The sequence below is a fragment of the Molossus molossus genome, unplaced genomic scaffold (assembly GCF_014108415.1).
Source record: "Molossus molossus isolate mMolMol1 unplaced genomic scaffold, mMolMol1.p scaffold_m16_p_20, whole genome shotgun sequence".
Taxonomy (NCBI): Eukaryota; Metazoa; Chordata; class Mammalia; order Chiroptera; family Molossidae; genus Molossus; species Molossus molossus.
This window is the reverse complement of record NW_023425356.1, coordinates 12681290-12706466: the sequence shown is the minus strand read 5'-3', so window position 1 is coordinate 12706466 and position 25177 is coordinate 12681290. Positions and strand designations below refer to the sequence as shown.

Here is a 25177-nt window from a genome sequence, read left to right as displayed (position 1 = left end):
TGTATTTAGAACCAAGCAATAAACAAATAAATGCAAGTATAATGTCAGAAGGTAAGTGCTATCAAGAAAAACAAAACTAGGCAATGACACTGAGACAGCAGCTACCAGTTTAGATAAAGTGGTCAGGGAAAGATTCTTTGAAGAAATGACATTTGGACAAAGACCTGAGAGAAGTGACAGCAAAGTGACTTGAGGTTTTGAGTATTACAGAGGAAACAAAGGAATAGTGACAGGAATGAAGTCACAGCACTAGGCAGGGAGATCCAGGCCTTGCAGGTACTTTATAAACTAAGAACTTGAGTTGTTTTTTCCCTTATGTGTGAAGGGAAGCCACTGGGCGGTTAGAACAGAGGAATGATGTCTGATTTATGATTTCTTGGGTACAAGCTGGACTCATAGACCTAATATCCTAATTCCACTACTTACATTAGGCCAGATACTCAATGTCTCCAAAATCTCAGTTTCTATCTCTGGAAAATGGGACTGAAAATACCTACCTCAAAAACATTTTTAAATGAAGTATTCGGCATAGTGCCTGGCCACAGATATCACTGAATTCACATTAGTTCCTTTCACTTATATTTCTCTGCATCTTTCTACCCTTCACATGCTAACCAATCCTGCCTATAAGTGCCTAATAGAGTACCCTGCATCATCTCAAGTATGTGGATAGACAGATACCAAAATTCTAACAGTCGTTATCTTTGAGTAGTAAGGATTTGGGATCTTTCTCTCCCTCTTGGTTTAACTGGACTTTCTAATTTTTCAACCATGATTATATACTTTTATTTTCTGTACTGATTTTAGAGAGAGAGGAAGGGAGGGAGAGGGAGGGAGAGGGGGAGGGAGGGGGAGAGAGAGAGAGAGAGAGAGAGAGAGAGAGAGAGAGAAAGAGAAAGAGAAAGAGCAATGAGGGAGAACATCGATTGGCCGCCTCCTGCAAGACCCTCACTGGGTATGTACAACCTGAGTATGTAACTAACCTGACCGGGAATCGAATTGGCAACCTCTTGGTGCATGGGTCAATGCTCAACCAATGAGCCACACCAGCCGGGCAATGATTATATAATTTTAATGCAAAATATTTTCAATTTATATGCAACTCTCCCGACTACCCTCATTATTTATACAAACATATGGTGAAGGATACCAAAAAATGTGGAGATTTTAGTAAGTGTTGAAGTAAAAAGTATTATAAATATGACTTAGATTTAAAGTAACCAAAAGCATCCTAGCCTGTGTGGCTCAGTTGCCTGGAGCATCATCCAAAACACCAAAAGGTGGCGGGTTTGATTCCTAGTCAGGGTATATATCTTTCTCTCTAAAATCAATTGAAAAATAAAATAAAGTAACCAAAAGCAACCACAACTTCTCAGTAAAAAAGCTGCATTAGAGTTCCTGCATTAGCAATCTGTTCAAACCAACTCCAAAATTACTAAACGATTCTCTGCAGAATGAAACTATATGTACTCTCATCTATCTAAATTAGATTTTGAACAGAGCTCATAACAAGAGTTAAAACTTCCTTGCTAGCCCTCAGATTATCACAGGCAAAAAAAAGTTATACTAATATGCAATAAGCTGGACCCTTACAAGATAACCTAAGCCTAGGAGAAATCATTCAAAATCTCTTGACCAAAACAGAAGCCACTTAAAAAATCTGGCAGAAAATAACTAATGATAATTACCATAACATTTTAGTTTTGCTAATATTATTTGTTGAATTTTTGCTTTGTGCCAGGCTCTGTACTGAACATCTTCTCAAAATTCTCCAAAGTTTCCTAATGTATTGGGGAGGCGGGGAAGCTGTTACTAACTCCTCATTACCTACAAGGCCCTACATGATCTAACTCTTTAATTCCCTAACTTCATCTCCACCTACTCCCTCCCAGCTCTTATCTTCCAGCCACATCAGTGTCAAGCACAAGAAGTAAGCTCCTACCTTAGGGCCTTTTCATCTGCTCCTCCCTGTGCCTGGAATGCCCTTTTGCCAGTATTCAAGGGTTTGCCATTTCATTCATTAAGGTACTGGCTCAAATGCTGTTATCTTCAGAAAGCCTTTTCTCACTACTTCATACAAAATAGCAATTCCTATCACTCTCCAAACTGTTGACCCAGCTCTTCTTTTTATCAGAACATTTATTACCTGATGAGATAGTATATATCTACTGGTTCATTACTTGTCTTCCTTATAGAATTTACTATAATATGCTTTGTCTTGTTCACTGCTATGAACAATGCCTTACATAGATGACAATACATTTCTTGAATTAAATAAATTAATCTCATTTTATCCTCACTAGCCCCTTTCAAGAAAGGTGCTATTGTCATTTTAAGTAGGAAAACAGTCTTAGGCTAATCAATTTGCCTAATGTCACATAGCTGTAATGAATGGAGCAAGAATTTGAACCCAGGCAATTTAAATTCACACATTTCCAGTGCATCTCAAACTCTCTGGTAAAGAACCAGTTTTTTAAATTTCCTATCTGTTATAGATCAGTCCTTTTATAAAACTGAACAAAAGTATCACAGTAATGTTAAATTGTTTAAAAAGTTTCAAAGCCCAGCTGGTGTGGCTCAGTGGACCAAGTGTCATCCCATGCACCAGGAGGTTGCCGGTTCAATTCCTGGTCAGGGCACATGCCCAGTGCAGGCTTGATCCCTGGTAGGGGACATGCAGGGGGCAGCCAATTGATGTTTCTCTCTCATCAATGTTTCTATCTCTCTTTCCCTATCCCTCCTCTCTCTCTAAAATCAATAAAAACATATTTAAAAAATAAATGAAAGTTTCAAAACACTTACTCTGAATTTCCATCTTTATCTCATTATGAACCAGTTTTGGTCCACAGACCTTCCTTTAAGGAACTTTCAGGTAAGGCAAGAGAAATGTTATTGGCCCTTGATTCTAACCAGTGGCCAAATAGTCAAACTAGCTACCACCCTCCCCATCCCACCCCAGTAAAATCTCTAAACCATTAAAAGCAAATTTTTAAAAAATCATGAATGAAAAAAAAGGTATGACATATATTTTTCTATTACAACTATATGTAGTTTTTAACTTCAGTAGCTTGAACAGATTAGAGACATCATTATATTGAATGTGCTACATCATCTCAAAAAAATTATATACCTAATTATAACCCACCCCAAGGGGTAAGGATTGGAAACACATGTTTCCAATAATCCATAAAGAAATGGGGGTGTGGGGGGAGGAACAGCCAGGCATACATAAAGCACAAGGAGCAGTGCTAACTATAAGCACAGGCAAACAGGGGTCGCTGTGCCACACTGTGCTTTTCAATGTTGGATTATTTTTAAATTATATCCAGCAACTAAAATAATTGCATATTAACATTTTTTTCCTGCCTGAATTGTGTGCTTTTGAAAATATCTGGTTCATATTCATGACACTTTAAGCACAAACATGGAAAATAATCTAATTGGTAACAAAAAATATTTAAGTTACGTACAGTTCTTTCAAGCGAGTCTGAGAAAAAGCATTTTCTTGAATAGACATTATAGCATTGTTGTTCAAATCTCTGAAATGGAGAGAAACAAAACATTAGCAGTCACCATTTCTACAATTAAGTTCTATAAACACTTTGAACAGTCATAAAAATTTCTGCTAATAGCAAAGATTATTTATATACTGGGAAAATATATGAAAATACTTACAGATGCTCAAGGGATTCAAGACCAATGAATGCTTTCTTTGTAACTGACTTAATCTGATTTCCTTGTAAGATTCTGAAATACAAACAGACCTTTCTAATAAAGCGCTCCACTAAACAACATTAAATTCATTAAATCAAACATTTACCTATAAAAGGTGAAAATAAGCTTAACAGGCATTTTTAAGAAATTTGCAAACATTTATGACTAACCAATGCAAAGCAGAGAATGAAAGCTTCTATTAAGATGTTAGAGCTCAGTGAGGTACCCGTGAATCATTATCCTGACCACTGACACACTGGCAGTTTTCACATGAGAAATTGGATTATAGTCCCAATTTCTCCCTTCTTAGGAAAAGATCATTAGGTCAAAGAAATCCAGACAAGTGTGAAGCCTTGAAGAAATTCTCATGGGAGATCTAAAATCTTACTTGAGAGAATCCTCTCTTGTTAAATTACCCATAAATCTCACATGAATAAACAGATTACTGGTTCAACTCATTTCTCAGTGCATTTTTTTTTACTTAAACAGAAACTCTAGTTCCACAAACAACTTCTCTTTAAGTGCCCATAGGAATGCTCTTTCATTAGAAAGTGTCCCACCACAAAAAAAAAAACAAAATTAAAAAACAAACACGAAACTTAATAACCAACAAAACTTCTTACTTTAGCTCTGACCAGGTGGTTCGTTGGTTGCAGCATTGTCCCAAACACAGAAAAGGCTGCATGTTCGACCCCCAGTCAGGGTGCACACGGGAGACAACCGATCAGTGTTTCTCTCTCATGTTTCTTTCCCCCTCTCCCTTCCTCTCTCTCTAAAAATCAATGAAAACATATAGTTGGGTGAGGATTTTTTTTTTTTAAAGTTTCCTTTAGTGAATAAAACAAAAGTCTCAGACTTTCCAGCCATAGTATATAGATACAATGCAATCACATTTACAATTGGTTCTTAAAAACATACCTTTATAGAGATACATAAATATTTTAAATACATACAAGTTAGTGAGACTTGTAAGTCCAGTAAAGGCTTCACTAGCATCTTCTATGGCCCATGAAATTTCATTGTTTCTTAAGTTTCTATAAAAAAGTCAGGGAAAGACAGTCTATGTTAGTCAACATGTCCATTACACCAATGAACACCATTCTGGCATGGCAATTCTTATTTTATCAGGTAGGTTATGATGAATAACTCTTTTAAAAATATCTATCTGCGATAAACACATAAAAACTGATTCTCCTAAGTTAAAAATTAAGCTAGCCTTAATAAGTATATTAAGCCAGACTGCTAGGAGTATGAACCACCCTAGCTAATAGCCCCTAAATGTGTTAGTTTACTAAACGTTATAGTCAGGATCCTGCAAAAGCAGGAGGAGTTCAAGATACAGAAGATAGAGCTTACAAATCTAATGCAGACTAATGGGATTTCTGGGCGAACCAAGCTTTCCCCTGGGCCCTTAACCTAAAATGGCTGACAGAGCAATGTCAATACACTTTCACAGCTCCGTGGCAATTAAACATGCCCCCTGGGAAGCAAGAATAATATACCCATGTGCTTAGAGGGATCACTGTTTTCTTTAAAAGGAAAAGTATGGATCTTTTAAAATCCACTGCTCAATTCTCAGAGGAAATGCAACTGCACCACACCAAGTCCTGATGAAAGAAATACCAGCTAAAGAGATCACTCTTGCTTCCTTAAGTTGGCTCATAATAGAGCACAAAGCTTTTCGCTTTACAAGACATAAAGCTGTGTGAATAACACTAAGGAGATAGGAGAGCACTCTTCCCATTTAGCCTTATCTTGACTTTGAAGTGAAAGTTAATAAAGCTCATTTTATTTTACTAAGGAATAACATGCCTCAACTCTTCAGGACTTTCCCACTCCTCCACAGCATAGCATAAATAAGAACTCACTCACCAAAATGGTAAGAAGTGTATCTACTTTGGTAAGAGCATTGGTCTGAAGCCAAAATTTCTCAGCTCTTATCTTAATTCTGCCTTAACTATCTCTGTGGCATTAGACAATCATTTACTTCTGCAGTTACTTTACTAAACTTGAACATTATAAGTGATAACAGTGATATACTGAAAGAACCTATTTTCCATCCTTGATTGCCAAAAAGCAATCTGCATCTGATAACTGATCTAGTTTCACCTTTGAGAATGTAGAAAAGGGGGAGATCACTTTTAATTTTTCAAGGTCAAATCTAAAGGAAGACTACCTCATTAAGTTAAAAAAAAAAAATCAAACACACACTCGTGCACATATACACACCACATTTAGAAAAGTATCACGCTTTCCTTCTCATTGTTAGTTAGGCCCCAAAGTTGGAAGCCTGCCTCTCTTCTGAGACCATTTATCAACCTGGAACCCAATGAGCAAAGAGTCCCTTATTCAGGAACCTTAAGACTACAAATTCTACTAATTACTATTTTCTCTTATGCTGCTCTATGTTTGAGATTACTGTATTTCATTAAAATACCTCTTCATTTAATTATATACCATGTTCACAGTAACATTCAACTTACAGAACCACAGAATTTCAGAGCTGAAATTGCCTTCAGCAATCATTTAATCTTATGTCCATCTTCTTTGGATGAAGAGACAAAGAAAATGATACCCAGGAGAGGTTAAGAGATGTTGTTCATCTGGCAGTATGGTAAAAACAAATGAGCTTTAATATTAAAGAGACCTGGGTTCCAATCCTGGCCCAAACCTTTATAAGCTATGTGACTTTAAACACATCATTTTAATCTCTCTGAACCTCAGCCTTCTAATATGGAAAAGAGCAATAATATCCTAGTATTCTGAAAGCACCCGGCACATAACAAATCATTAAATGTTAGTTTTTTTCTGTCCAAAATCATGCAGCAAATTAGTAACAGTTAACAACTGTAGCTCTGATAGAGCTACACGTCCTATATCCTCCTGAGTAGTAGTTGTTCTGGTACACCAGTGGTAGTTCAAAGTCAGAGAAAGAAGAAAATGTGCATTCCTGACACTAGAAACTTTGTTTTGTTCCACAGTAACTGATATAAGAGATGCTTTGTTGTTTAGTTGGTTAATTCGGAATTAAAGTACAAAGAGCACTGGCTAGAGATAAATAAGATTTAGGTATAGGGACAGAGACAAGTAAGACTGCCTTGTGCCAAGGCACAGGACAGAAGAACCACAAAGTATTAACATGTATAAATTTGCAGACTGATTAGTTAGTTCTTTTATGTACTTTACTGCTTTAAAAAAAATTAGGGGGGAAAAAGAGAACAGATATACTTACAGTGTCTGAAGATTGGAAAGAAACCTAAATACACCATCAGCAATGTGAGTGACTCTGTTGTCCCCTAAATTCAATCTCTCCAATAAGCTCAGACCTACAAAGGCAGACTCATCCAAGCGGGTCAACTGGTTATAGGACAAATCACTAAAAACAGGAAACATGAAAGGTAAGAAATTCACTGTATTTTAGTTCAACTTTCATATTCTTATTCTATTTACATAATAAATTTAGAGCTTTCAACGAGCTTCTAATAAAGAGGGATGTCAGATTTTATTACTGGCCATGGGAATGATTTATTCCAACCTGTTCTAGTCTCAGATCCTCCACTGTTGGAAATGCCATCTACCACTTACAGTTCAGATAGTCTTTGGCAGAACTCCCAAGCATCGGGGCTGATCCTTTCAACAGCATTCTGGCTCACATAGAGCTGTTGTAACATTCGCAAGCCATACAACCACCCCTTGTTCACTTCTGTAAGGTTATTATGTTCCAGTTCTCTACAGAATTAGAGAAAGGAGAAAACATGTTTCATAACAGGCAGTGCAATAAGAAGATTCCAAAAATCTTCACTAAGTCTTCCTCAGAGAAATATATGCCTCTGGTTCAACACAAGTGAGCAAACAAGTTCTACTCAATAACTATTTATATCTTAACATGTAGTGCTAGAAGGTAATAAGATTGTCTAAAATATCAGATCTATAAAATCAAGACACCAAGAGGTATAGTATACCTGCTCTGGATAAATTCTGATGATTTTCATCAGCCAAAACATTAAGGGAACATAAACTATTTAGAGAAAATGCTTGTAAGAATGATGACAAAATTGCCAGTTAGGTAACAAAACTTAGAGAGCTTCGTGTATACTTATCTCACATCAGAGAAGGAGAAAGGAACTAATGTACCTTGCTATAATTCTAACAGCTATCCTAGCTGTCTGGCACTAAAAAGTCCCAGTCAGACCCCTTCCCTAACAATCGCCTATGCTAGTTCATAGTACTTACAATTCTTCCATGTTATCCAAGCCAAAAAAAGCTCCATCCTTAAGTTTGCTAATTCCATTCCGCTGCATTTTCAAAGATTTTAAGGAGTCAAGGCCTTGGAATGTTAGCCCTTCCACAACTTTAATCCTGTTTCTTTTAAGTTCCCTTTAACAAAAATAGTTTTACAGTTAGGAAAATGGTTTGCTGAAAATTCTCTAATAATAATTAAAAAGGAAAACACACTGTAAGAAAAAAATTATCTTCTTATAAGCCAACTACTTAATTACTCACAAGAATTGGAGGTGAGGTAGCTTGAAGATCTTGGGTGGAATCATGCTAATTCTGTTACGGTTTAACTTCACCACTAATAAAGAACTCGATAAATTATCAAAGCAACCAGCCTCCAAAACAGTTATCCTATTATTACTCAAATTCCTAAAATGAACAAGATCATAACAAAAAATTAGTGGAACAAAACTTCTACCACAGGAAAACTGCCCAAAAAAGTCTATGACTAAGCCCCAGCTCTACCAATAGGCCACTGTGTACAACTTTACAAATCATTTAACTGCTTTATTTCTTCAACTACAAAATAAGAATATGACCTATTTCATTTGGGTTGAAACAATAAGTGTGAATATGCTTGCAAACTGTAAAACACTAATAAACATGCTAATTATCATCATCGCTATAGAGAGTAAGCCACTGTTTAACAAACCACTCCTATTTACCTTTTAGTAAAACACAATCCAGAATTAAATCTCAAAAATTACCCTGAATATTTAATAATATTGTCTGAAAATAGTGCACTCTTTCTTTAAGAGGTGAAAAAACCCCAACATCCCCAAAACCTCAAAAAACTGACTGTGGGTTTGTTTCACATAAGCATATAAAAATCACAACAGACATTTCTGAGAAGTATCAATAAATATTATACACTTTAAAGTATATCTAGTTTAAACTCTATTTAACTTACAGGTATTTAAGCTGCATTCGAGGAAATGAAGCTGTCTTAATTTCTGATATTATATTTGAGCTGAGATCTAAACTCTCGAGAGCAGGGTAAAACTGGAACGCCTCTGCATTTATTTCTGCAATTATATTATGGACTCTACAAAACAAAGATGATGTTGAAGCTACTGTCAGCGAACGAACCATCCCAGGCCACAAGAATATTAAATAATTGGGAACAACAAAAAGGTTACCTAAAACAAACAACAATAACAAAAAATGTGTACTATGCATAATTTAAGTGAAAGATCTGAAAGATCTTATTTACTTACAATGACAGTAGAGTAATATTAGAGGTTGGTTCTCCAAAATACGGGATTTCGGTTAGCTCATTATAATTCATTTTCCTAGGCACAGGAGGAAAATAAGATTTCAAAGTTTAGCGAGAGAAATGTTACCTCTTGAGTTATTTTTTTTTTCTTCCTTTATTGATTCTTAGAGAGAGAGGGAGAGGGAGAGAGATATAAAAACATCAATGAGAGAGAACATCGATTGGCTGCCTCCTCCAAACCCCCAATAGGGATTTGGCCCACAACCTGGGCATGTGCCCTGATTGAGAATTGAACCAGCGACCTCTTGGTGTATGGATCGATACTTAACCACTGAGCCACACTGACTGGGTACCTCTTGAGTTCTTTAGGAGGGGTGGCACATTTGAAAAAAGCCTATGACTCCAGAATGAGTTATACTAAATGTATCATACTGAGAAATTAGAGGTTTAAATAAGAAACACTTTTTCATGGTATAGATCTATGATTGATCTCAGTATATTTTGCAAATTTGTTATTATTGTTAATCCTTACCCAAGGATATTTTTTTCCCATTGATTTTTAGAGAAAGTAGAGGGAGGGAGGGAAGGGGCGGGGAGAAACACTGATGTGACAAAGACATATAGATGGGTTGCCTGCCTCCCACATGTGCCCTGACTGGGGCTGGGGATTGAGCCTGTAACCCTTCAGTACACAGGCTGATGCTCTATCCACTGAGCCACACCGGTCAGGACACACATTAAATATTTTTAATTCCACCAAGGTTCTTTGAATAGTTCCATTTATGGTGGTTAATTTGGGTGCTTCTTAAACAAGAAAGAATAATTAACACATCTTTATCTTTTTTTCATATTTATAATGGAATTATAAATTAAATTTTAAAAATATAAACACACACACACGAAAAAATACATATACATTTTAAAGTTATTCAAAATCAGGGAGGATTGCTTGAGAAAAACAGATGAAATTTACCAACCCAGAGACAGAGCCTATGATTAAATTTTACAGATGACATGACATGCCACCAACTGATCCCAGAGCTCTTTAAAACAGATTGTCGTAAATGTTTTGGTAGTAAAGCTAATATAATCATATTTCATTAACCTGGTTTTCTTTTTTTTTTTTTTTTTATCCTCACCCGAGGACACTTTTTCATTCTTTGTTCAGATAGAGCAGGAGGGAGAGAGAGGAAGGGAGAGAGAGAGAGAGAAACATCGACGTGAAGGGACACATCGAGTGGCTGCCACCCGCACGACCAACCAGGGCTGCGGACAAACTGCAACCGAGGTACATGCCCTTAGCGGGAACCGAACCCGGGTCTCTCCAGACCGCAGGCCAACGCTCTAACCGCTGAGCCAAACCAGCCAGGGCTCATTAACCTGGTTTTCAATCAATGAATAACCTCAACAATTTAAAATACAGGAAAAAACCTGAAGTAAAAGGCCTCCAAGGAACCAGCTGAAGTTGCAAAGTCATTATAACAAACCAGCTCACGCACTTCCCATTGAAGCATTTTCACACCTGTCCTTGGTGCTACTCTCTCAGTTAGTAAGCTTATCAATTGTCTGTTCACTCCGAAGCAGATCAGAAGCAATCATTTGGGGCACGGAAGGACAGGATGCAGGAACAATGAGCGCACAAGTTACCCTATCAGCAAGAAACTAAAAAGAGCCCTGGCTGGTTTGGCTCAGCGGTTAGATCATTGGCCTGTGGTCCGGAGAGACCTGGGTTCGGTTCCCGCTAAGGGCATGTACCTCGGTTGCAGTTTGTCCCCGGCCATGGTTGGGTCGTGTGGGTGGCAGCCAATCGATGTGTCCCTTTCACATCGATGTTTCTCTCTCTCTCTTCCTCCCACTCTATCTCAACAAAATGTTGAAAACTGTCCTCTGGTGAGGATTAAAAAAAAAAAAAAAGAAAAGAAAAAGAAACTAAAAAGAAAAATAAATCTTAGAGTTGGGGGGAGTTCAAGGGTAAAGGCACAACAGGCTCAAAAGTTGTGCCTCTGGGAATATTACCATACAATAACTGATATTAAGAATTTCTATGTTAGCCCGGTCAGTGTGGCTCAGTGGTTGAGTGTCCACCCATGCACCAAGAGGTTGCCAGTTCGATTCCTGGTCAGGCATATGCCCAGGTTGTGGGCCAAATCCTCAGTAGGGGGTGTGCAGAAAGAGGCCAATTGATGTTCTCGCTCATTGATGTTTCTCTCTCTCTCTCCCTCTCCCTTCCTCTCTTTCTAAAAATTAATAAAGAAAAAAAAAATTTTAATAAAAAAAAAAGAATTCCTATTTTAGAAAATTTCCTCCAAATACATAATAATACATCACAGTATTAAAGGAAAAACTTCGGTAAAATAGAAAACTAAATTACTAACCACCGCATTCCAAATGATACCAAAAGTATTCTATTTCATATAAATCTACTTTAGACACGATGCTTCCATTTTAGATGAGTCAAGGCATTTTTAAAAAGCCCTGGTAGGCCCAGCCGGTGTAGCTCAGTGGTTGAGCATCGACCCATGCACCAAGAGGTTGCCGGTTTGATTCCCAGTCAGGGCACATGCCAAATCCCCAGTGGGGGCATGCAGGAGAGGGCCAATCGATGTTCTCTCTCACTGATGTTTCTCTCTCTCCCTCCCTCTCCCTTCCTCTTTCTAAAATCATTCAAGAAAAAAAAATTTTTTGTTTGTTTTAATAAAAAAGCCCTAGTAGGTGTGGCTCAGTTGGTTGGGCATCATCCTGTGCAGAGAAAGGTTGCTGGCGCGATTCCCAGTCTGGACATATGCCTGGTTTCGGCTCAAATCCCCAGGAGAGGGCATGCAGGAGGCAGTAGAGCTCTGTTTCGCTTTCACATTAATGTTTCTCTCGCTCTCTAAAAATCAATAAACTATCAAAACAAAACAAAAAGGACATTTAAAAAAAAGTTTACACAATTGAATTTAAGTTGGCTTAAACTCTGGCAAAAAACATAGTCTCAAGAGAGGAAAAATCTTACTTTTGGCCCCAAGGAAGACTATGCCTACAGTTTGCAACTTGAAATCATCAACCCGGTGGCACAATGCACAGAATTTCTGACAATAAAGCTAAAGATGACAGTTTACGTTTTTTAAAACAATTGTCTTTTAATGTACATTTTTTCCTTTGATTTTTTCTTAGCATTTCTAAATTGAACATCCTCAAATTCACAATTCGTTAGATCACCTCGATTTAATGTAAATTTAAGCAAAATAACTTACACCTCTTGTATTGTCTGGGATTCCAAGCTGATGTTCCAGTTAGACAACCGATTATGACTCAAATCCCTAATAGAGGACAAAAGAACATTCTTAGTTTAGTGTTAGGGAAAGCAAACTTAAAGAAAAAAAAACTAACATAGGAATCTAAAATCCCTATCAAATGTGAATTTGAGCAGGACAAACGAAAAAGAATGTTTACAAAGGATGGATAAAAATTTACCTAGACTTCAAAATAGCTATTTTACTTTTTCACTTTTACAGTGTTGGTTTTTTTGTTTTTTTAACTAGGAAATACATTCACATGCTTCAATAATCAAAAAATAGAAAAGGATATATAGTAAAAAGTCTCCTACCCTTGTCTCCAGCCATCCAGTTTCCCTCCTCTACAGCAACAAATGAAAATATACCATTCCTTGCATAGCCTGCCAGGTATTTTATGCATGTACCAGCAAATTTTTATGTAAGCGGTAGGATAATTTTCACACTACTTTGCCCTTGCTTTCTTCACACAACAATACATCTTGTAGATCATTTCATAGCAATATTATAAATTTCTCCATCCATTTTAGTGATATTATACTTTATTATAATGTACTATAGTTTTGAAGAAATATATACTTTTAAAGTAATGTATAAAGTAATGTTTTGTTCTTTATCTTCACCCAAGGACATTTTTTGATATTTTGTTCAGATAGAGTGGGAGGGAGAGAGAGAGAGAGAAACATCGACGTGAAAGGGACACATTGAGTAGGTGCCACCCGCACAACCCAACCAGGGCTGGGGACAAACTGCAACCGAGATACTTGCCCTTAGTGGCAACCGAACCCGGGTCTCTCGGGACCGCAGGCTGACGCTCTAATTGCTAAGCCTAACCGGCCAGGGCAGTAATATGTACTTTTTAAAGTAATACATACTTTATATAACATATAGTATGATACATAATATTATAATATACTATATTACACTTTAGCTGAAGATACACTTGTAGATTTCATGAGTCAAAACGGAGAGCTTCTATGTTAGAATTGGGGTTGACCACATCCTTAATAGAAATGTGATCTTCCTTTAAAAAAAAAAAAAAAAAGGCAATCTAGCTTCAGGGAAGGGAAATTCATCTCACTCAAAATTATGTAGATAATGGTGGTGGTGGTGGCAGACACTCACTCTTCCATACACTTCATACCTATGAGCTGCCTAAATCCACACAACCACCTTATGAGGCAAATACTCTTATAATCTTCCTTTCCTGATATAGAAATGGGCAGAGATTAATAATTTGTCAATCAAAGATCACATAGCTGATAAGTGAGGAAGCCATAAACTTAAATTTTCATCTCACTTAAAGCAAATAGTTTATTAAATATAGCAGAAATTTCACTAAAATTAACCATTAGTCTAAATGTTTAAATAGGTTTTAAAAAATGTGCCTTGATGCTTCTGGGCATCTTTACAAGACTAAGGTGGAACCCAGCCCACACAAGCTGTCTACCCAAGAGATGTATTACACATTACAATATAGCTAGTAATAGACACACACCAGAGAAACATTACAGATCACTTTCTCTCACTGTGCCACCACGGGCAGCTGACAGGTGCATGCAGGTTTGAGCGATGTCTCCATCACAGAACAATTTGTTCTCAGGAAGATTCACGTCTGTCCATCTATAAAACCCAGCCACCTTCATTTAAGAGCTTGACTTACACCATAACATAACTAAGACTAGATCAAACCAACAGTTTTCCACAACTGTTCTAAAACATTTATTCCAAGATATCTGGCACCAGGTATCAGCTGAAAGATACTCATGAATGGAGAAGTGTGGTGAGAAATATAAGAGAAAAAAAATATGAATTTGCTCCATATAAAAATCTTATATTCAGAAACTTTATCCAATTCACACTTGCTACTAAACAACAAACCCAGAGTTTCCTACAATTGAAAAGATGTTTATATATTGTGTGTTTCAACGGAAGGAGAAATACAGCTTTTCTAATTTAAGATAGATATTCCATATTCTGCTCCAAGGTGGCTGGCCTGGTAAATAGAGAACTAATATCATCTGTATAGCAGACTAGCACACTATGACTTAATTCTGCATCTCATACTTGCTGAAAATTTTTTTTCTTTTACAGATTAAGTACTTTCATTTTAATAACAGTGCTTCTAATGCCTTTCCAATCCCTAATCTCCCCGGCAGTGTAACTCCCCTCTAGTTCTCTCATGGATATCAATGATGACCAGATCATCCATTTAAAGAAAACCATTATTACAGAAATAGAAATCAATCAAATTAAACTCAACTTGGTATAAACTTGGTAAACTCAACATGGTATAAACCAATTTGAATTTAGTCATCAGTAAAAACTGTCCAGTGTCTCTACTGGGGAAAGAGCAATTTTCTCAGTATCTTTAAAGAAACTCTAAGGCATTTCAATGGTACCCAAAGGATACCTGAAATACTTTGGAGCCTTTCTATAGGACAACGTTGTCTTAAGAATATATGCCTCATAGCCCGGGGGGTGGGGGTGGGGGGGCTCAGTGGCTGAGCACTGACACATGCACTAAGAGGCCGCCAGTTCAATTCCCAGTCAGGGCACATGCCCAGGTTGTAGGCCCAATCCCCAGTGGTGGGCATGCAAGAGGCAGCTAATCATTGTTTCTATCTCTCTCTCCCCTTCTCTCTTCTTCTCTAAGATCAATAAAGGAAAAAATATATATATATATATATGTATATATATATATATATATGCCTTACAGGTCAGAACCCCATATAATGAGGCTCTCTGGACCCTTCTGCAACAAATCCACATTGAATTAATTAAAAAACACTAACACTAGTCTGGAATACACTCCTAAAGGAGTACTATCATAGAAAGCAACTAGTATAAGTCAGTGTAGCTGTTCAACTTATCAAAACACTAAGTTTCTAACTAGAATTATACTTTTTAATTCCTCACCCGGGGATATTTTTCCATTTATTTTCAGACAAAAGGGGGGCGGGGACATCAATGCAAAAGAGACACATCAACTGGTTGCCTCCCACAAGACCCGGACCAGGACCAGGACCAGAGAACAAACCACAACCAAGGTACCTGCCCTTGACTGGAATCAAACCCATGACTCCTTGGTCTGAGGGCCGACACTCTAACCACTGAGAAAAACTGGCCAGGACATAACTAGAATTACATGGATTGATCTCAGCATCAGGTATTCGTGCAAACATGTACTGAACCATGTGCCAGGCACTGTGCTAAGTGCTAGGGTTATAAACACTGCCAACATTAGTAACCTTTATACATTTTTTAAAAGCAATATTTGTACTAGGAAGAAGAGTCACTCCAAAACTGTAAACATAAATTCAACATCAACTCCACTATTCCTCTTCACTGGAAATTTGTAAATTAACTTTCGTTTATACCTAAATTTCACTCTGAAATTTAATGATATGACATGTGCATATAGGAGTGTATAGACACACTCCTGCCCTTGGTAGCATGCCTTTCCAAATTATTTTTCTTTTTTAAACAAATTTTTTAATTGATTGATTTTAGAGAGAGAGAGAGAGGGAGGGAGGGAGAGAGGAACAGAGGGCAAGGGAGAGAGAAACATGACCTGTTGTTCTACTTACTTATGCATTGACTGCTGTGTGTGTGTGTGTGTGTGTGTGTGTGTGTGTGTGTATGTGTAATCATCACCTGAGGATATTTTTTCCATTGCTTTTTTTTTAAAGAGTGGAAGGGAGGGAAAAGGGGTGGGGGGGAACATGGATGAGACACACACATCGATTGGTTGCCTCCCACGTGTGCCCGACCAGAGCCAAGGATCAAACCCATTGGTTGCTTCTTTGTAAGTACCCAGACTGGGGATCAAACCCATAACCTTGGAGTATTGGGTCCTATTTCTTTTTTTCTTAAGTACTCCCAAAAGACTGAAGTAGACTGATTTGAAAATTGCAAATATCAGATGTAAAATTCTTAGATTAAGAATTTAGGTGGTTTTTAACCAATGGACATGGACAACAAAGCCAGGGATAGGGTGGGGGAATGGGGAGGAGGGTGTCATGTCAATGGGGTAAAAAAGGAGAAACATCTGTAACAAAAATAAAATAAAATAAATTAAAAAAAAGAATTTGGGTGGTTTTGCCCTGGCCGGTTTGGCTCAGCAGTTAGAGCGTCGGCCTGTGGTCCAGAGAGACCCAGGTTCAGTTCCCGCTAAGGGCAAGTACCTCAGTTGCAGTTTGTCCCCAACCCTGACTGGGTCATGCCGGTGGCAACCATTCGATGTGTCCCTTTCACATCAATGTTTCTTTCTCTATCTTTCTTTTTCTCCCCCTCCCACTTAGCTGAACAAAAAATGGAAAAATGTCCTCGGGTAAGAATAAAAAAAAAAAAAAAAAGAATTTGGGTGGTTTTGAAAAAAGATAGATAAAAAGAATTTGGGTAATTTTAAAAATTAAAGTCTCTCACTATTCTTCCCAGTGGCCAATCATTAATTCCATTTACTTTGCTTAAGTTAATGTTAGTTTGCTTGTTAGTTTTTTTAATATTTTTCTTGAATTGATTTTAGAGCGAGAGGAAGGGAGAGGGAAAGACAGAAACATCAATGAGAGAGAACACTGATCGGCTACCTCCTGCACACCCCCACTGGGAATCGGCCCAAAACCTGGGCAATGTGCCCTGACCAGGAATCGAACTGGCAACCTCTTGGTGCATGGGTCAACGCTCAATCACTGAGCCACACCAGCCCAGTTGCCTGTTTTTGTTTTTTTTTTAAGCAAGAGTCCTGAATCAGAAAACTGTCTTTCAAAGACCCCTCCCCCAACATATCCCTCTAATGTACTTAAAAATCTGAAGTAATCTAACGCTTGATAAACATCACCTAAAGGGTCTAAAGCTTTGTAATAGTCAATAATCTTTATTTTTTACCACTACTAATATCTATTTATGGACATGTTTGAAGAGTAAAGGTCTCAGAGAAGACCTTATCTCAGTGTTGTAACCTCAGCTCCCTCTCATGCTAATCTACAGGGATGTATCTGTAATAAAGGATGAATTATTAAGGTTCTTGATATCATGTGGAGCCAGAGGTGCCATTAATGTAGTCATTTATTACCTTCAGGGTGTAAATAATTTATAGGATGTACAGAGCAATCTCAACAGTCTGAGGAGGAAAATCAGTTCTGCAAGCTAATTGCAAAGAAGTCCAGCAGCAATGGAGACACAGAGGTTTTATTCTTCCCAGTTACATAGGTACGCTTTGAGTCATGCACAGCACTGATAGGTCAAACTGTGAACTTCAACAATAACAAAACTTGTTTAAAGGAGCCCTTTGCAAAGTTAAAAGAACACATTGTGGGGGGAAAAGAAGAAACATCTGTAACAAAAATAAATGAATTAAATAAATAAAAACACACTGTATCCAACAGTTTGGGTATTACAACGTTTCGTGCATTTATCTAGCATAATTTGTCCTTTCTTCTGTAAATGGAAGTCCATTTTGTTAGAGTATATCTAGCATAATTTACTTTCAAAACTTATCATTATGATCAATTACAGTACTGTGATTTTATAGGCTGATGATCATGAGTACTATTGTTTTTTCCTCACCCAAGGACACTTTTTGCATTTATCTTCAGATAGAGCGGGAGGGAGAGAGGGAGGAAGAGAGAGACAGAGACACATTGAGTGGCTGCCACTCACATGACCCCAACCAGGGCCGGGGACAAACCGCAACTGAGGTACATGCCCTTAGCGGAAACCGAACCCAGGACTCTCTGATCCACGGGCCAACACGCTAACCACTGAGCCAAACTGGCCAGGGCATGAGTACTATTCCTGAAGTATACCAAAGACAAGGATTCCAACACAACTCTTACAACTGTCTGCTTTTAGGTTTGCTTTTTCTTTTTCTTTTTTTAATCCTCACCAGAGGACATTTTTCCATACATACAGGTCAGTGTGTAAATAGTAGGTTATTATATAATACCAGGTTTGAAATAGGTTGATGGTCCACTACCATCACCTTTTCTGAGTATTTACCTATTGTACATGCAGCCATAATCAACTTCCAAAGGTAAACCTTAATTGACTGGAACTACTCATCTACAACAAATTAAAGTAGTAAACTAAATATTGCTTCTGAATTCCAATTTCATGAGCTCACATCTTCTGTTTACCACTTCTCCAGACCAAGATGAAGAACTATGTTAACACCTTTAATGCAATGAAAGAAAAGCACATTATATATGCTTTAAAATGACTGTTGGAAGCCCAGCCAGTGTGGCTCAGTGGTTGAGCATCGACCCATGCACCAAGAGGTAGCCGGTTCAATATCCGGTCAGGGCACATGCCTAGGTTGTGGGCCAAATCCCCAGTGGGGGGCATGCAGGAGGTGGCCAATCGATGTTCTATCTCATCGATGTTTCTCCTCTCTCCCCCTCTCCCTTCTTCTCTCTATAAAATCAATGAAGAAAAAAAAAGTTATAAACGATTAAAAAATAAAATGACTACTGGAAGTGAAACAATTGATTAGAACAGTATGCAAGCCAAAGACAACAGACATTAGATTCTGAAAATACGAGAGCAGTGCATTCCTCTTCCCCACAAAAGAGCTTTAGGCGTTTACCAGTAGGTCTGTTTATTTATTTATTTATTTATTTATTTATTTATTTATTTATTTATTTATTGAGAGAGTGGAATGGAGGGAGAGAAACATCGATGTGACAGGCACATATCAATTGGTTGCCTCCTGCATGACTCCAACTGGGGCTGGGGATCAAACCTAAAAACTAGGTATGTACCTTCAACCGGAATCAAACCTGAGACCCTTCCATCCACAAGCTGCCGCTCTAACCATTGAGCAAACCAGCCAGGGCTAGGTCTGTTTATTTTTTATTTTTTTATCCTCACCCGAGGACATTTTTTGCTGAGATAGAGTGGGAGGAAGAGAGAGAGAGAGAGAGAGAGAGAGAAACATCGATGCGAAAGTGACACATCAAGTGGTCACCACCCGCATGACCCAACCAGGGACAAATTGCAACCAAGGTATGTGCCCTTTGCGGGAACCGAACCCGGGTCTCTCTGGACCGCAGGCTGACGATCCAACCACTGAGCCAAACTGGCCAGGGCTAGGTCTGTTTATTTTAAAGGAGAAAACTGGCCCTGGCCAGTTTGGATCAGCAGTTAGAGCGTCAGCCCGCGGACCAATGAGTATTGGGTTTGATTCTGGTCAAGGGCACATAACTCGGTTGCGTTTTGTCCCAAGCCCTGGTTGGGCTGTGCGGGAGACAACCAGTCAATGTGGTTCTATCACATTGATGTTTCTCTCTGTCTTTCTCTCCCCCTCCCACTCTATCTGATAAATGGGAGGGGAGGGGAGGGGAGGGGAGGGGAGGGGAGGGGAGGGGAGGGGAGGGGAGGGGAGGGGAGGGGAGGGGAGGGGAGGGGAGGGGAGGGGAGGGGAGGGGAGGGGAGGGGGAAAAAAGGAGCTGGTGTTTCTGCTAGCGCCTAGAAAGATAGGGTATGTGAAAGCCATCCACAATGCCTTTGAAGTGTCCCATCTTCAAAATGCGTGGCTCAGCTCTGGCCAGTTTGCTCAGTGGTTAGAGCGTCAACCCAATAAATGAAGGGTCACTGGTTCAATTCCCAGTCCTGGTTGGGATTGTTTGGGAGGCAACCAATCAATGCATCTCTCTCACATCGATGTCTCTCTCTCTCTCTCCTCCTCCCTCCCTTCCACTCTATCTTAAAAAAAAAAAAAAAAAAAACCAATGGAAAAATATCGTCAGGTGAGGGTTAACAAAGAAATGCATGGCTGGTTATACAGGTTGGAATGAAGTTGTAGACTATTAAAAACTCCTCAAACTAGCCCCGGCCAGTTTGGCTCAGCGGTTGGAGCGTCGGCCTGAGGTCCGGAGAGACCCGGGTTCGGTTCCCGCTAAGGGCACGTACTTCGGTTGCAGTTTGTCCCCGACCCTGGTTGGTCGTGCGGGTGGCAGCCACTCGATGTGTCCCTTCACGTCGATGTTTCTCTCTCTCCCTCCTCTCTCTCCCTCCCACTCTATCTGTACAAAAAATGGAAAAATATGCTCGGGTAAGGATAAAAAAAAAAAAAAAAAAACTCCTCAAACTATAGCTGCAAGCCATAATGATACTCTGCATTCAACTGATCATTCAATAATATTTAGTAAATATCTAATAGATGCTGCAAAGTCCTATTAAAAACACAGATGATCAGCCCTGACCGGTTCGGCTCAGCTCTTATATACAGCGTTGGCCCGCAGACCAATGAGTCTCAGGTCGATTCTGGTCAAGGGCATGTACCTCAGTTGTGGTTCATCCCCGGCCCCAGGGGTCGTGCAGAAGGCAACCAGTCGATGTCTCTCTTTCACATCGATATTTCTCTCTCTCCCCCCCCCCAACCTCACCTCCTCTCTCTCCCTCTCTCCCACTCTATCTGAAGAGAAATGGAAAAATATCCTCAGGTTAGAATTTAAAAAAATAGATGATCAGAATAAATCAAAGATTATGTGTACATGCAGAAGTTTCTGTGAATTTTTGGGGCAATTAGACAAAACACCCAAGACAGGGTGAGACAGGAGCTAGAGAAAGTAATGTAATGTGCCCATATTTCAAAATTAAAAAAAAAAAAAATGACCTTAAAATACAAATAATTGGTTAAGATAAGCACATTGTATATGCTCTGATTCATTCATAATGTTTACTATGGAGCATGAGATACCTTGAAAAAAAATCATCTAATAAGATATTAGAAAAGCTAATGAGAAAGAACTGCTTTCATTTCTTTGAGAGTTTCTCATCTCCCTCAAAAGGCAAAGCCACACACTTGTTATAATTAATTTACTGCATTCATTTAATGCTGGTCACCATTCATCTACAGGAGTGATTTTCAACCTTTTTCATCTCATGGCACACATAAACAAATGACTAAAATTCTGCTGCACACCAAAAAATGTCATTTTTTTTGTTAATCTGACCAAAAAAATAGGTATAATTTTGATTCGTTTATAGTGGGTGGCTATTGTTGTGTTGGTTGTTGTCATTTTCATTTTCTAATTTGACAATCTAAGGGAAAAGAGGTCAGTGCCTCTGACTAAATAGGTATTCCATGTTTTTTGTGTGTTTTTCCCTCACCTGAGGACATTTTTTGCATTTATCTTCAGATAGAACGGGAGGTAGAGAGGGAAGAAAGAGAGAGAGAGAAACATCGATGTGAGAGAGACACATTGACTGGTTGCCACCCACATGACCCCAACTGAGGCGGGGACAAACTACAACTGAGGTACGTGCCCTTAGCGGGAACCAAACCCAGTACTCTCTAGTCGGCAGGCTGCCACTCTAACCACTGAGCCAAACTGACCAGGGCTAGTATTACACGTTTTAAAAATTCTTGCAGCACACCCATTGAAAATCACTGATTTACAGCAATGAATAAACAGACAAAAACCCATGCTTTCAAGATATTTATATCCTACTGAAAAGAAGACAAAGTAAAATATGAAGCATATCAGAAGATGATGCCTGCTAAAGATAAAAATAAAGCCATGAAGAGGGCTGAGGTTGTCTCTGGGAGAGGAGAGAGACCTACAAGTCCTGAGATTCCTGTGCAGACTGTTAAAGAAGAGAAGGCATAATGAGACTAGTGCTAACAGTCTGAATCATCGGTGCTACGGATCTGAGGGTTAAGGATTCTTTCCAGGAAAAGGAACAGTTCTTTACTCTGAAGTGTAGACTTGGACCAGGGTGATAGCATACAAAGCAAGAAGTTTTCTCTTGATTCCTGCCTTTGGAGGCCTAGAGGCCTAAAGAGAGGAGTCCTACCTGAGTTAATTACAGAGTAAACTAGGTTTCTAACATACCATAGGATCAGCACCATAGCCAATCTCACTTCTCCGTAAGAAGCATGGTGAAAATATGGACACAGCCCTGGCTGGTTTGGCTCAGAGGTTGGAGCATTGGCCTGTGGACCAGAGTGTCCCGGGTTTGGTTCCTGCCAGGGGCACATACCAAAAAAGAAAAAGAAAGAAAATATGGACACAAATGAAAGGAGGAAATGGAAAATAAAGGTAGACAGCAACAATTAAGGTAAACACAAGGGACCTTAAATGGAAGGAAAATCTAATCTGTACCTTTTTAAAAAAGACTCATTTTCAGTTCACCACTTTGTGGTTTGAAGCAATTAAATAAAAATTTCAAAGGCCGCCCTAGCCGGTTTGGCTCAACGGTTAGAGCATCAGCCTGCGGTCCAGAGAGACCAGGGTTCGGTTCCTGCCAAGGGCACGCACCTTGGTTGCAGTTTGTTCCAGGCCCTGGTTGGGTCATGTGGGAGGCAGCCACTTGATGTGGCCCTTTCACGTCGATGTTTCTCTCTCTCTCTTCCTCTCTTTCCCTCCCACTCTATCTGAACAAAAAATGGAAAAATGTCCTCGGGTGAGGATAAAAAAAACAAAACTTTCAAAGACCAAATATTAGAATAAAAAATGCTCCTATAGTGCTCTAATCACTTAAGAAATTACAAGGCTTTTCAGGAACTAGGGGCAGAGACCAATATATATTTTTTCTATTATTCCATACCTTACCCTCTTGGTGTCTGGCCAGAGACTCCCTTACAGCCAGGCCCTGGCCAGTTTGACTCGATGGTTAAAGCCTTGGCCAAAGAATAACAGGTTCGATTCCAGTCAAGGGCACGTCCCTTGGTTGTGGTTTGGTCCCTGGCCCTGGTCAGGGTTGTGTGGGAGGCAACCAGTCAATGTGTCTCTCTCACATGGATGTTTCTCTATCTCTCTCCTTCTCTCCCTCCGTCCCTCCCCTCTATCTAAAGATAAATGGAAAAATATCCTCGAGTGAGGATTTAAACATAGAAAGAAAGCAAAATGCATTCCAGGCAAGGCCACTCAGGTTTTCAGGCTTCCTTCCATTCAATTTTGTCAGGTTCCAAAGCAGGAGTGGTCTAAGTAAACGTATGGTTTCACCCTTTCAGTCACTGGGTATAACTGAGCTAAGAAACAATGTCATCTCTTACTCTGAGCCCCTCCGAGATATTAATATGAATTTCTCTCATTACACAACCATTTATCCATTCTTTTACCCACAGCTACTATATACCCAAAATCTTCCACCTTTGGAAGGGACATCAGGTTCAGCCATTGTGCTGGTCTAGACTGCAAACAGCAATACTAGTCTAGGAAGTACCTCCCCTTCAATTCACTCCATTCAGTTAGGGTAAGGTTACAAAGGCTCAGAACTACTGAGCTATTTTTACCACCAGACAATATATTGGTATTCACTGTTAACCTCAATTTTGCTAGACGGGGTGAAGGTACAATCTACCCCATTACGCCCTTAGGAATTCTGACCCAAAAGTTTAAAAATACAGTTTCTTGCTTAGGAATCATTCCTGTTTCCAGCACCTATATTTGCAGCTCTGGTCCTATGACCACTTCACCAAGTAGGGGGAAAAAAGTTGAAGTGTATGAAGAAAAAAAAAGGTATAGTCGTTATGCCAGCATACTCCTCCCTTGGTAAGAACTGCATCATCATTCCAGCATTCAAACCCACCCCCTCTACCTCATATCCACCAGAAAAAGAGGACTCTATCTAGTGGGCCACTTCTTTAGCACCACCTGACATTGAGTGTGAGCATGTTCCAGAAGGTATGTAAGCCAGTCCTTCCCATCTTTATCTCTTCCCTTTTTAGACAACCAATATTTTAACTGCCCATTCCAATTCTCTATCAAACTAGCACAGCAGGTCCTCAAAAACATAACTTCCTTATAACACTGACAAGATGCCATAGTAATGTGTTTGTTTATATCACCCTGGCCAGTCTGGCTCAGCGGTTAGAGCATCGGCCCACAGCCCAATGTGCCACGGGTTCGATTCAGTCAAGGGCATGTACCTCAGTTGCAGTTCGTCCCCCGCCCTGGTTGGATCATGCGGGAGGCAACCAATCGATATGGCTCTATCACATTAATGTTTCTCTCTGTCTCTCTCTCCCTCCCTCCCTCTCTATCTGATGATAAATAAAAAGTATCCTTGGGTGAGGAAAAATTAAAAAAACAAGAAATGTGTTTATATCAATTAGCCTACAGTAAAATTGGTTTCATTATACGTTACTTCACCCCAGTTCCAACAACCTATCAATGACGTCAAGTGAGGACTTACTATACTGTAAGGAGGATATCTCTCTGCCCACTGCTGGGCATTATCTGCTGTAAAGTGTCAAAGTCTCACAGTGATTTCCACAGGCCTATCCGTGCTCCACATGGGCATCCCTTAAATACACCAAGTTTCCATTGCTCTTCTGCCTGACGATATGGCCAGACCACTGGCCACTGCCCATGATTTAGTAAAAACTCAAACACAGGGACTTTTATCACTGTTATTACAGCTAGGAAAATAGCATGCACTTCAGCCCACTGGGGTTTACCTCCCTCAGAGTGGTAACCTTCCAAAAAGGATGTTATCCATCCATCTTGGAATTGCCATCCACAAACTAAGCAGCTCCTTGTTGGTCAGTTAGGAGCTGTTTATAGGACACTGCCCAAGGACCAACAGAATCCTCCCACAGTTCCAAAGTCAGTCAGGGGAGGAAAAGGCTCTCTGTTGTGGAGTATCTACGCCTTGCATTCCCCAGGTAGCATGATCCTATATAAACCATTTCTATTTTATTATGAAACTCTTCTAGGCACTGCCCTCCCTACTGGAGTGTTTA

General features: G+C 39.2%; 1 protein-coding gene across 26 annotated transcripts in view; it reads right to left on the bottom strand.

Moving 5' to 3' along the window:
• Positions 1–25177, bottom strand: part of LRIG2 (leucine rich repeats and immunoglobulin like domains 2) — a 58949-nt gene that overhangs the window by 14894 nt on the left and 18878 nt on the right. For 21 of the 26 annotated variants that reach the window (XM_036272432.1, XM_036272433.1, XM_036272450.1 and 18 more), the window contains 10 exons: positions 12445–12510; positions 9210–9284; positions 8903–9037; positions 8218–8361; positions 7948–8091; positions 7300–7443; positions 6947–7090; positions 4668–4748; positions 3676–3747; positions 3471–3539 (listed from right to left, as the gene is read on the bottom strand). In XM_036272432.1, the coding sequence (XP_036128325.1) occupies positions 3471–3539; positions 3676–3747; positions 4668–4748; positions 6947–7090; positions 7300–7443; positions 7948–8091; positions 8218–8361; positions 8903–9037; positions 9210–9284; positions 12445–12510 (1074 nt within the window). Of the gene's footprint in view, positions 1–3470; positions 3540–3675; positions 3748–4667; positions 4749–6946; positions 7091–7299; positions 7444–7947; positions 8092–8217; positions 8362–8902; positions 9038–9209; positions 9285–12444; positions 12511–17557; positions 17819–18483; positions 18547–25177 lie in introns of those variants that run through there. The other 5 variants (XM_036272446.1, XM_036272435.1, XM_036272451.1 and 2 more) reach the window with 5 other exon arrangements.